This window comes from Eurypyga helias, unplaced genomic scaffold, assembly GCF_000690775.1.
Source record: "Eurypyga helias isolate BGI_N326 unplaced genomic scaffold, ASM69077v1 scaffold1888, whole genome shotgun sequence".
NCBI classification, from domain to species: domain Eukaryota; kingdom Metazoa; phylum Chordata; class Aves; order Eurypygiformes; family Eurypygidae; genus Eurypyga; species Eurypyga helias.
In genome coordinates this window covers 8,863-22,369 of record NW_010268655.1, presented here as the reverse complement: position 1 = coordinate 22,369, position 13,507 = coordinate 8,863, and the positions used below count along the sequence as shown (strand labels likewise).

Genomic DNA, 13,507 nt, shown 5'->3' with positions numbered 1-13,507 from the left:
TACTCCCGCTCACTCCTCTGTACAGCCAAGTTCAGATACTGTCTGCATCAAGCTGTGCTGCTGGTGGAGCGACACCAAAGATCCTCAGCGGCTCTTGGCTTCCTTCAAGTGAACCATCCCCTCCATAAGCCTTCACAGCATTCCCTAAAAATACTGTCAAATCATCCCAACAAAAGGAGGGTTACTTAATTCTCTTCCCAGCTTAAAGCAGCACTGGGAGGAGGCTGGGACTGACCTGACAAAAAGCTCAGGTTGATTCTTCATGTACGTTGAACTAAATTTGAACCACAAAGGGTACTCAAACCACAAGTTTAAAGTTGTGAAAAAAAAATAATTGACTAAACATAGAAACTTAATTCTTATACAAAATGCTGAGCAGTGTAGCCCAACCCAACAAAAGGGCAAGTCCCTAGTCCCTTGTCCCTAGTCTCACTGGCTTTAAGGGGATTGTTCCTGCCTTGATCTCAAAGCATACGCTTAGCACTGCTCAGCTGCAGATCACAGTACTGTGTAGGGGCACGTCCTACCTGCACCAGAGCTCAGGAACAGTTCTGTGTTTTTAAACATTAAAGAACTCATCTTGCTATTTATTCTTTATTTATTTCCATTTGAGCTAGAAAATGGACATTAGGATTATTATTTACAATTTTTAGTATTTTAGTAATATTAACAAACAAACCAAGATTTTCTCTCTCTATCAGAGAAGGATAAAAGGATCTTGAATTAGAACAAAATAAAGCCCAAAGGATTTTCCTTATTCACTTAAAAATAGCTATTTACAAAGATAAATTATTTTAATGTACAAAATTTACAAGTCTCCTCTTCCTAGAGAAACATTTGGCTAAATACCTGCTAAAAATGCAAACTGAAAAAGAGCATTTTTAAGGAAATAAACATTTTTCTTTCTCATAAAGGATGGATTTTACTGCTTTTTTCTTGGAGCTTCCTATCTCTGCTTAACTCCAACCTACTGAACAGACCCTGTCTTTTTTTTTTTTTCCTTGCAAATAAGGGCAAATAACATACCAGAATCCTCATTTGGTTCCATTTTCACTTGAACGGGAGGACAACTACAAAAATAAACAAATCAGGCACACTAACATTATAAAAAAAGAAATACCACATTTCTGGGAAGTTCCTTAAGCTGTATAGGTTGACAAATAAAATCAATCTCCCAGTAATTTTTTCCAACTAGGAACACAGAAATAAAAAACCTGGCATCTTAGCTTATCTGATTTATCTCAGTGGAATAACCAGGAATCTCCTATCCCTAACATTTTCAGGACATACACAACATTCCAAGCATGTTTACCATTTAATAAGAAGCAAACTCAGAATCAGAGAAACATAATCCCTGTTTTCACATTAACCAATTTTTAATTCATTCCAGATATACTTTCTTCATTTACTGACAACAATTATTTGAAATACTTTAATTGAGGAGGGGAAGGAAGCAACATTACATCTCTTCCCCATCACTGCCGCACCATAAAACATGACAAACTTATCCCTGACAGACATAATGGGAATTAAGAACACTCACTGGGCTAATTAAAACAAAGGGAAACTTTGCCATCTGTTTAATTTGTAACAGTTTCCCCACAAATAATGGTTAAAAGAAGGAGAAAAACTCAGCTTAGTGGCTTTTATAATCCCAGGCAAGCAAAAGTTATCCAACGGTCAGCTGGGCAAAAAAAAGCACATTAAGACAAAGATAAATTATACGAAAATACATAGTTGATGCAAAAAAAAAATGCATTATTTTAAATTCACCTTCCACCTGGTGGCATAACTGAATGTGAAGGATCTGTCATATGAGCTCCTGAAAGTTAAAAGACAATCTTTGAATTTCCTGTACTCCATTTACCTTAAATAGAAATTGAAAATGTAACATTGACCTCATGATGCAAAAGCCTGTTCACATTTTTTAAGCATATGTGCCTATTTTCTGTATTCACAGATATGAGGCAAAGACATCGTTAAACTGCTTTATTACTCTAGAAAGCAACACCAATGTAAAATTACTTCAAACGGGCATTTCACCATGCATTTTAATGCTCTTTTTCATGATGATAAGTGAAAATATTGGGAAACAAAGGTAAACAAATCTTTCACCTAAACTCTGCTTAAAGAAAATGGATAGTTTTATATAGGTTCAGCTTGGTCCTGAAGTACAGCTAGACACAAATAGATTATGTTCATGAAATATCATTTACCACACTGAAAACCTGCCTGGTATTTTCAACAGTAATAAATTAATTACCAGAATCTCTGTAATTTTCCACTCTCTCATCTTCTTACTGGGCAGAGGCAACACATTTCTAATTTTAGTAATCCCGCAACCAGTGGCTGTTTCACCTGAGAAAGTGAAACTTTTCTTTTTTGACTACATTCTTATACAGAATGCTTCATCCTCTTCATAAAACAAATCCTCACATACATGAATTTTGCACGTAAAGCAACATGATCCCATGAAATAAACAGGAGAATGGATTTCTTGTAAGAGAGAAGTGAATTTTTGCAGAGTTTTAAAAAACTCACTCGAGCTCAGACTTTATAATATACAGAGATTTTCACAGGAACTACAACACCCAGCCTAGCCGATTCAGAAGACTAAGTTAATTTTTAAAATGAGATATAAATGCCAAAAATCAGCTATGTACTGGAACACAGAGCACTGCAACATCTTGGCATCTTCTAAAAATGCAATGCAGTCCTTCATCAGTTCACTTCTCCTTTCCATGGGATACTGTGCAATTTACACTAGATTTCTAGGAATTTCTGCAGTTTGCCACTTTACCCACATGACCAAAACTTGTATCTGTATTGCTATCCAATCTAAAATTCTGACCTGTTTCTGTTTAGTCTGAGTAAGCAGTAACTTACCTAGGTGTTTCTTTGGCTCTAGGAAAGGCCTGTGTAGAAATATGGAAAGAAAAACCCACAGCTTTAGCAAAGGCATCATCACTCACCTGGTTATGCAACGTTAAAGACAGAGCACTCCTGTTTAAGAGAAACAGGCTGCAACTTATTAAATAAAAAAATTAATTGGACTTAAGTACAAACCCAGAGTGGACAGACCAGCACAAGAGAGAGCAAATAACCTTTTGATGATAAATGAGATCCCTGACTTGTTTTCCAAAATCCATTTCAGGGTTGAAACATCATAATTTGCTGGATGTTTAAATGCAAGTCCTTCAGGCAGGCCCTGCACTACCATCGCAGACTGGTCCCTCTGAATCTTCTCATATGGCACAGGTATCACTGTTGACTTTCCTAAAGCTTTACCTAGAGAATAAAAAAAAAAAAAAAAAAAAATTGTTTTGAGGTCAAGAGCCCCCAAAGTTAGCAAAAAGATGAGTCCCTCAAAACTTTTTACTTTGCAGATGCAAATTTCTAAAGGAAACCAAGTACTTACTGTTCACATTAATATGCACTGGAACCCACTGAGATGCAGAGGTTTTCTTGAAAGCAAGCTAAATGGGCTGTGCAATAATCTCAAATCACATTCAAGAAGAAAACTCCCCAAGGTATGTGTATGTTTGAGAATCTGCTAAAAAAGTTAAACCTAATGTTGTCCCAGGTCAGTCTTCAGCTCCTCTTCAAGGGCCGTGTTGACAACCTCTTATCAGTCCTTAGTTCCTCTTCAAAGGTATAGTCGTTAATGAGGCACAAAAGTTAGTAAAAGGCTCCTTCTTCTAATCATCAGACCCTGTTTTGTGAGATGTTTGGCTCTCTGTTCCCACTTCCACTTTCTACTGTACAACATTACCACCTTAACAGCACTACAGTTGGAAGGCTAAGATCATGCCGTACCTTCCTCCCAACTGGAAAAAAATTTAGAAATCCAAAGCAGCTATTTAAAAGACTTTAAAGCACCCACCATAGCAAAAGCAGAAAAAGTCCTCCACAGACTTTCTGAGAGCTTCTAGTTCCACAACATCCACTTTCAGCCTGCTTACAGGTGGTACAGTCTTTGTTTTCTGCAGTTCCGCAGCCCTCTCCTCTTCTGTAACACCTGGCAGTCATTTATAAGATAAAATTAAAATAATAAGTTTTAATACTCGCAGTACCTAGTCCCTCCAGTTTCGACTATGGACACTTGGGAAGGATTCCTGAAGGAAAATCGTAAGCACTTACTTGCCTTAGAACCAAATGCACTTATCTATGTACATGAGCAATGAATAAATTTAAGTTTGCACCAAAATTATTACATCCTCCTTACAGTCTTTGTAAATATCGCCCTCTGAGGTGTAAGAATGATGAATTAAGAGACATCCAAGCAGGCACTTTTTTGGCATGAAGAGGTAGAAAACACTATGAATCCCAGGAGAGGATAATACAGTAGAAATAAAATGCAAAAGTCCCAAGAAAACAAGGGCCAGGCCATTCACCAGGGGAAAGGTAAAATGCCTGTGTGGAGGGTCCCATAGCTCTCCAGTGCTATACATGATGTCTTGTGCAGCAGTTAGGTTATATCCTGCTTTGTTTATGCTGTATGTACTTCCCTAAACTTCTTATAAAAGGACTCTGACTTCTGCCACAACAGCTCCTGTATCTTTCCAAAGACATTTTAAGTACACATCTCTAACTGCCAAACAGGAGTTGCAAACCAGACATCATCACACAGAACAGAGAAGATTTCAGCCCTACGCCTTGTTCTAGTCTCCGAGCAAGAGTTGTTGCCCAAGGAGTAAAGGAATAACACTGTCAACATTAAAAAGCAAATGGAAGTGATCCATTTCAGGTGGCAGCCTTCCCTTCCAATCAGTCAGGTCTTGCAAAGATTGAATCACTGAGCAAAAACAGGAAAACAGAGATTTGGCATACGAAAGGAAAAGCAAGGGAGTTACACAATGCAAGAGAACAAACATCAGTCTGAACAACTGACAGGTTACGAAATGAGCTGAAGCAGCAATGCCTTTAGTAAAAACACATCTATCATCTTAAAAACTCCTATCTTCATTTAAAAAGAGAACCTTTTCCTTCCTCCACGGATCACACATCTGCTCTGTGCCCTGGAAACCCACTTCCACACAACATTCAGCTCTCCCCATCTTCAGGCCTAAAACTTTTGCTTTCTCTGCAATATGACAAGGCCTACCACAACATAAAAATAATGCAAAAATGGAGTATTATTATTCACCCATAACACAGGGGCTTAGATAACAACAGCTTATAAGGTTTGCCTGCAGACTAAGGGATGAGAGACATCAGTTTCCATTTACAGCTACATGCAGTGTTGCTTTTTGGGTGGGGTTTTTTCACATAAGAGACTAATTCATTGAAAATGCCTTTACTGCCAGTAGCTTCTCAAACTTGTACCCACACTATCTAAAAATAATAAGCAAAACAAACCCAAGATGACTACACTGCTCACTTACCATTACAACGAAAACCAGGAAATACACAGCCCTTACCTTCTTAACTACAAGAGATACCCTTATCATGGTTTTTTATTACAGGATTTTACCCATTTTCTTAAGATCACATTATGCATCTGCCTCCCTAATCTCTCCCACATTTGTTGGCTGATTTCAATCACGTCTGACAAACGAGATCAAGTCTCAGAGGCAGTAAGATTTAGAAGAGCTCTGATCAAACCTAGCAGCCATTCATCTCCAGCAGACTGACATCTCCGCTTGCTGGAGGCTACACGATGTACAGGCTTTGTTGAAGCCCTCCCCACAATTACTAGAGCACCCAGCAGGATTCAGGCTATGGCTGGGAGAGTGGATGCCTGGGACAGTGCAACAAGACTGAGGGTGGGGTGGGGAAGAAGGATGGGGGGCTGTATTTACAGGACAAAAGGCTCAGGAAGGATGAGCAATGGTGCATTCTACACAGCTGGGAGTACTGCAGGATTAGTCCCCTGATTCAGCAAGATTACAATGAACCACCTCCTAACAACCCTAATTTTGCACTGAGAGTCCATGTACGGTTGAGTGTTTAATTTTCTTGTACTATGCAGATGTTTTGGTTATTCACAACACCCTTCCCTCTTACCTATCCTGATCAGCAGCAGACTGGGTTTGATAGTCCACCCTACCACTTGGCTGGAAAAGGAATCTCTCAGCTATCACCATCCTTATAAATGGATATACTACAAAATGAATAAGGCGCTTTAAAGTTAAAAAAAAAAAAAACCTCTTACAAAAATTATTATGACTGAATAAATAGTTGGATCACTGAAACAATCAAATTTTATTTTTTTCTTGTTGCACTGCAGCAATTAGATAGCTACACCCTGATCTCTGTTTGGGCAGATGCTACAGTATTCTGCCTTATTTAGATGCTGTTATGCTTATAAATTGATGAAGAGAGTTACAGGCCAGCAGTGTTACACAACACTTATTCGGAAGGTCCACTAAAGCACAGTCTGAGTGCAGCAGACTAAAATAGGCCATCAGGCATCTCTGTCTTCAAAGCACCTGACTCCAAGGTACGGAGAAAGGTGCTGCTTGGAGGAGGCAGGCTGCATTTCTCCTGCGGAGCAAAGCATGCCCTGCCAGGCCGTGCTGCAGAGAAGTGACAAAACCAGCACTGACCACATCTCTCCAAAGAAAAAGAAATAGAAATCGAGCTTTAGCAGAGAGAAAATATACTTAACTGAAATTTCCTCAAAAACGTGACCTGAAGATGAAATGCTGCACAAACAGCAACAGAGAAAAGCCGTAAGGATACAGTATCTGAAGCTGATGGAGCTCAACTCCCCTCTAGCAAAAGAGCTGGCAGTCCCATGGTATGCAAGGCCCCTTGCAACATCGGAAGGTTTTTAATCAGGTGGTGTTTAATCCCCCAGGTAGTTGCTGCCTAGGATTAAACCATGACACTAAATACCAAGCCCCTTGCTCACCTCCCTCCCCTCTCCAGTGAAGCAGGAGAATCAGATGAAAAGACAAGGAAACTCATGGGCTGAGATAAGAATAATTTAATTATTCAATATAAATGAATATAATAGTGATACTAGTAATACGTTACTACTAACATAATGTAATGAAAATAATGCTACCGCTAATAATAATACATAATGAAAATAATGGAAAATAAACCAAATTATACAATTGCTCACCACCTGCCGACCGATGCCCAGCCAGTCCCAAGTAGCAAGAGCCAGAGCTCAGGAGCGAGAAAGTTCACTAATGAACAGTGTCCCCCCTAGCCCATCCCCAGCTTATATACTGAGCATGACGTTATATGGCATGAAATACCCCGTTGGTCAGTTTGGGTTAGCTGCCGAAACTCTGTGTCCCTCTCCTCTCCCCTCCTGCCCGCCCCAGCTTGTAGCAAAAAGTTGGGAACACAGTTGTAGTATCAGAAGCTGGAAAAAGTCCTTGAACTGGGACAAACACTCCTTAGGAACAACTAAAAACACCAGTGCTATCAGTACTCTTCTCAGGGCAAATCCAAAACAGCCTCACACCAGCTACTGTGAGATACTAACTCTGTCCTGACTAAACCCAGAAAGTCAAGAAAAGATTTTAAGGGTATGAATGTCACCCCTGTGCAGACACTCTGAGAGGCAACTTAAGGGCAACAATTATTTTGTGACTCACATACATATATTTAATAATTTGTGCTTAAGAAAAATTACTCTCTGAAAACAACTATGAGCAATGAAAGAGGGAAAGTAAATGTGTGTGTGGCTAAAAGCGTTTTGCTTTGTTTTGCAGTGCATCCACCCAGTTCATCTGTGAGCTTTCTAAGGCCATCCAGTTTTACTGTTCAGGAAATTGGACACTAACCTCAAATTAAAGGAAAATAATTGTATGATGATCAAAGGATCACTTAAACCACAAGAAAAGCAAAGCACCTGAGGCAGAATTTAGGAGCCAGGGAATTTGAAAAAGATCCACTATCTACATTAATTTTCTGTTTGTTTGCAACTCTGAGGGAAGGAGAAGGGTGGTCTCTGCTGAAACACGACTGAGCTTCTTGCCAGGTTTTATAAACTACCTTTAGTTTCCTACCCCTTAACAGGCTAGACAGGGAAAGAACAGGAAAAATTTCTGGCAAGCAAGACAAGCAACCTAGCTCTAAAAAGACTATAAAAGAGGCCAGTTACCCAGATATGAAACAAACCCAGAAAAACAGCACAGAGCTCTGAGCTAGGCAGGGCATGGCTAAACGAAAGGTGCTGGGAAAGAGAGGCATCTGGACTGGCACACCACCTGCATGAGTCTGTTCCTGACACGTCCGCAGAGCCAGAGGCAGATAATGGAAGCAAAGGAAACACCCCTGAGGAAAACAGGCAGAAAGTGATCTTTCAAAGCTTCTGCTATTTTTAGAGTGTTGTAAATGCATTGTTTGTTTCATTTGGAAAACTTAGGAAAGGGGGTCAACTGACTTGTAAAACAAGGGAAGCTGCCAGCAACGTAAAGCCTGAGAAACACAGATTAATTCACTCCTAATACCAGGAAAAAGGGCTGCAAATGAATCCATCAAAAAATACACGGCTAGCCAGGGCTGGCCATCACCCGCTTTGGGTAAAGCCCTAATCCATGGCAGGGGTAAATACATCAGTCTGGAAAACTGTGATGGCCTACAGACAGCATGGCCAGGAGCAGCCGTCCATCTCTCCTGGTCTTACAATTTGCAGGAATAATCCAAGATATCTGCTGCAAAAAGGGAAGTGAAAACTCAGGTACACAGAGAGCCACAGCTGAGTAAATTCCCATTAGAAGTGACTGGGAAGAGCCTGCTCCAGTAGATACTCAAACAGAACAAGCATTTAGCAGAGGTTGTTTTGAAGAGGCTACTCCCAAATAGCTGGAAGGAAATCTGGCATGAAAAAAAGGCTGAGAGTAACAGATGTAAACCAGCTCTGGCTTGGCAATAGGAAAGCATCATGGATGGTCATAGCTTTAAAAAACTATTCCAACATCCTTTCCCCTCCCACACACACACACATTCTGTAAAGTGTACCCATTTAAGTGCACAGGAAGACCAAAGCTAAAGCAAGAATCGTAGGTGCAGCCTTTAAACGCAGCATTTGCATTTAAAATAGGTGACAGGTTAGTGATGGCATGCATACAACTAACTCCAGTGTTTTGTCAGGATTTATCCTCTGCCTGGCTCTTACTGCTTTTCTTTCATTTACTATTTAAGCCTACAATTTAATGACTCCTTTCTCTTCCAAAATATTCTGTAGCTTCAGGAGCAGCAAAAGCCACAGAAGTCTCAGCTGGCCACAGAATAGTTTAGGGCCAAAGAAAATGACTGTGGGAAACCAGTTTCCACACTGGCACATCATCATCAAAAAGAACTGTTATTTTTAAACGAGCTGTATTAGTGTCAAGGGATTAGCCTCTGAGCAACATAAAAAGATGTCAGCTCGTTACAGAATGGTATTTTCACCAGAGCACATAATCAGAGACAAAGATGATGATGAAGATTGTCCTTTAGATATCCTAACGAGGGCAAACAAATATAATCAATAGCAGTCACACTCACTAATAACCTCTGTGATTAAAGTAATGCTGCAAAGGTGTTAGGCTGCTTCCAAACAGGTCAGGGGATTCAGTCTATACTCAATTTCAAGTCTGAAACATTCCACTTTTGAGCTGAAAAGCTAAAGACCCCATTTAGATACTGCTTCTGAAATACTACAGGCATGACAAGTAAGATACACAGAATATAATCAGAGGTAATCACAATAGTGAGGAAAAAGCACATCAACTGTATTAATGCTTTATTTACATCATTTATTTACAGGGGCTATCTCAGCAGGTTTCACCAAAAAAATTTTTAAGCACAAGTCTAAAATTAACCCAGAGCTACTGAGTTAATAAAATATTCACACTACTGTAGCTTGACTCCCACCTATTATCTTCTAAACACAAGATCTGGGCATGATGCTCTCAGGTCTGCAGTATCAGTCTGTTCAGATTGCTTACAGTAGAAGTACACAGATGGGATCAAACACGTAAATAGCTCCTACCATTAGAAGAATTAATAAAAGCAGCATGACATGCCAATCAGAGCTTCAGCATGTTAAAGTTTATATTTGTATCAACGTGTTATACACTTTATTGAGCTTTCGTTAAAAAATACCAAAGTCATTTATTTCTACACCGTGCTTTTTGGATAAAGAGAACTAACAGAACACAGTTCCAGACAAAAATATGGATTTATGAGCTATTTAGATGCCTACAGGTAGATGTCCTGGAGACTTTCAGAAGCCTTGCTCTAGATTTTTAATTTAGGTACCTAAGTTGCTTCGTAGATCTGGCCGTACTGGTAGCATTGCTTTTATTATTGCCCTTATTGGAACTAATTGCACCTGTGGTGATGCAATGGAGGATGCAAACATTTTTTGTAATCTCAATCACAAGTATTGACTGTTTTATTTCAAAATACTTCCAGTTTGAAAAAAAAATTTGTAAGTCAGACAGTTTGGAGTGCATGTCCCTCTTGTCAGTAAGAAACAGCATAAGACAGATAATAACAGGCAAACAAACAAAGGAAGTTGCTGCCTTCAAACAGTTGGACTTCAGGGCTGTAGTGTCCATATGCACTTTTCCATGGAGGATGACTCCAGCCAGTGCCACAAATTCCTCTATAGGAATTCCTCTGCAGCAACCACTAGTATTCACTGCTGATGAGATCTCCTGAAGTGAGCAAAGGCCTCACTTCTGATGAAAGCGTATCCGGAGTGTTCAGGCTGCTTTCCAGCTGGCCAGGATCTCAGTATAGTGTATGTGATACCACCAAACAGCCCAAAGTCCAAGTAGGCGCTTTTGCTGAACTACTCAGAATCCTATTTGCACATCCTTAAAGACCAAAGGATTACTCCACAGCCTTTTCGTGTGAGTGAAGCACCAAGACCATCTAAGCTGACAGAAGTCAGCTACCTGTTCAATGTCCTGCCGAGCCTCCATAAATAGAAAAGACTTGAAGGCGAGGATACAAATCAAAATTAACACGCACTAGGAAATGCAGGATGTGTTGTGAGGGTGGACAGCCTAATACTCGTTATTGTACTAGTTTGTCATGTTATCTAAGAGAAAATAAACATTTCCAGTCACAGTTGAAATAACACTTCCAACAAGACCACTGTTACTGATCATTTTTATGTTCTTAAACCACTGGATTTGCCATAGCCAACATAATTATAGCGTGTAGCCATAATAATCAGAACATTGCTCCCCAAAGTTATTAGTGTTGTGCAGTACACATTAAGCAGCTTGTGAAATACAAAAATACAACATTGAAACTTACAGTATTTAACAAAATCCTTCTGGAAATCTTTCCTAGAATTGACAAAGGCTCTTCCTCTCTCAGTTCCAACTACAAACACATCTGTTTCATATACAGCAATACAGGCAACTTCTGCCTTGGACTTGGCAAGTTGTTTACACTATAAGAAGAAAAACAAAAGGCTTTTATTACCATAGCTAAGAATACAGTTGATGGAAAAGTATGTGGTATCATGTAAAACAGTTATTACTTCTGCTGGCAGTATCCACCGTTCAGAAGGTACTGCAAGTAACATAACATCAGCCATTAGTGAAGGATAATTTATACAGCTGGAGTGCTTTTCATCAGGAATCTTAAAAGCACTGTAGATGCATTCATTAAATTAAGGCCTTGTCTAGACTCAGAGATTACACTGGTTTTAATTAAAATGATTTATGACATCAATCCATGGGAAATTATCACTTCCCCGTTAGATAATCATATTCAGTGTCTTACTCCAACTTTCAACACAGCATATAGGAGTTTTGTTCACTCACGGAGTACTGATCACACGTCATGTTCTGTTCAGCAAGGTGTGGTTGCAAGCAGGAAGGTTGCCTGCAGTCTGCCTTGTCCTGCCTGCTGTGCTCAGGTGAATTCCTCCTGAGCAGAAGGATTGCACCTTGCCATGAACACCTATGTGTGTTCTGCCAGGAGTAATTCCTGGCAGAGTAAGGCAGGAAGCCTGCAGCACTAGGAGAGAGCAAAGATCCTAAGGAAATTAGTGAGATCACCAAGAAGTGATCACAAAAAGTTAATTTCTCCTAGAAATTCAGATCAGAGTTTGTTGTAACCTATGAAGACACCAACAACCGCAGCATGGGAGGAAGGAGCGACACAAAACTTACAGGAACTGCACATACCCACTGGGAAACAACGCTTAGCAATCAATTCTCTCACAGCCATCCCACTGAAAAGTTTCATTGCTACAAATGAAAGCTTTTGTTCTTGCTCATCATTTAAGAAAACAACTTCAATGGACCACATCTTTGACAGTGTCTCAGCTTTAAAAAAATGGGAGAGGCATTTCCACTCACAGCCATGGCCAACCTTAAATCCTGCCACACAACCATTAGGTAACTTCTACAAAACAGCTGACATGCCAGCTTAAAAAAAGAAAAAACTCTTTCCTGCACAAGCCTTGCTGAACTGGTACAGCAGCTGAGGACAAGGCATCAGCCTCAAGGCCCTGTATTCACTCAGATGACAAAGACCAGAACACACTCTTGCTTTTCAACCACGCTCTACTGAGCAATCAATAAATATTTCCCATTTGTTTATTTGAACCTATAATTTTTAAAACCACCACACCACAACAGGAAACATGATGACACTTAAGACGACTGTTAGCGTGACTTTCCACAAGCAAAGAGACAGTTACAGCTGGTTGGACATCACGCAATAAAGTAAAGATATAAAATTACACCTTTCCTGCTCCTCAGTGGGAGGCAATACACTGGTGTGATCCTGCACATGCCAAGACAGAGTTACAATGCAGCTGCTGAACTTCTCTACTAACCATTGACTCAAGTGCTGACATGAGGAACGTAACCACCACTCCGCTGTCACGGGAGTCCTCATCATGGATGGACCTTGCTGGTGCGCTAGGTTGGGCCATTTTCCTCCTACGAAATGAAATACAAAAACTGTTCAGATACACGCAACGGCACAAGAAAACTAAAACCTCTCTTATGAAAACAAAGAAAAAAAAATTCAGAGAACGCAGAACACAGCCTGCCAGACACAAACAAGCAAATATACAGATACATTAAGAGGAGGCAATGCTCACTCTTCTTCCATGCTTCCTGCTTTTTCATTCAAAGCTGAAGCTAAACATTCAAGTAAAAATGTTGTGCCATGACTAGACCAGGAGCCCTTTGCACCTAGAAAAGATGCTTATTAATTGATTAGCTAATTTACACTGATTTTTCTTTCTAGGCATGTTTGCAACTCCATCAGTCCAGAAAAACACAGCAAAAACCACTGGCATTAACATACAGAAAAGAAATGGCAAATCACAGTTATGACAAGTATCAGAACAATCCTTCCTGCCATTATCATGCTCTGGCTCAAAACAAGTCACCCCCACCCTGCCCCAAAATCATGGCCTCAGAAACCAGAGTATCAGTAACCAGAATGCAACGTTTTTATCAGCATATTCTTCAGCTGTAGGATTAACTCCAAAGTTAAGCAGCCCCAATTAAGGTGCTAAAATTAAAAACTGAATTTCAGCAGTGACAGAAAAAAAGAGATTTAAACCTAGTTTTTC

At 39.9% G+C, this 13,507-nt stretch overlaps 1 protein-coding gene across 1 annotated transcript in view; it reads right to left on the bottom strand.

Annotated features, from left to right (window-relative positions):
* Nucleotides 1-12,863, bottom strand: part of GTF2I (general transcription factor IIi) — a gene marked incomplete at its 5' end in the record, with an annotated part of 50,697 nt that extends 37,834 nt beyond the window's left edge. Inside the window, 7 exons of the mRNA XM_010157798.1 lie at nt 1,027-1,070; nt 1,774-1,822; nt 2,887-2,915; nt 3,105-3,288; nt 3,884-4,018; nt 11,221-11,359; nt 12,758-12,863. Coding sequence (XP_010156100.1) covers nt 1,027-1,070; nt 1,774-1,822; nt 2,887-2,915; nt 3,105-3,288; nt 3,884-4,018; nt 11,221-11,359; nt 12,758-12,863 — 686 coding nt within the window. The remainder of the gene's footprint in view (nt 1-1,026; nt 1,071-1,773; nt 1,823-2,886; nt 2,916-3,104; nt 3,289-3,883; nt 4,019-11,220; nt 11,360-12,757) is intronic.
* Nucleotides 12,864-13,507: the final 644 nt, after the last annotated feature.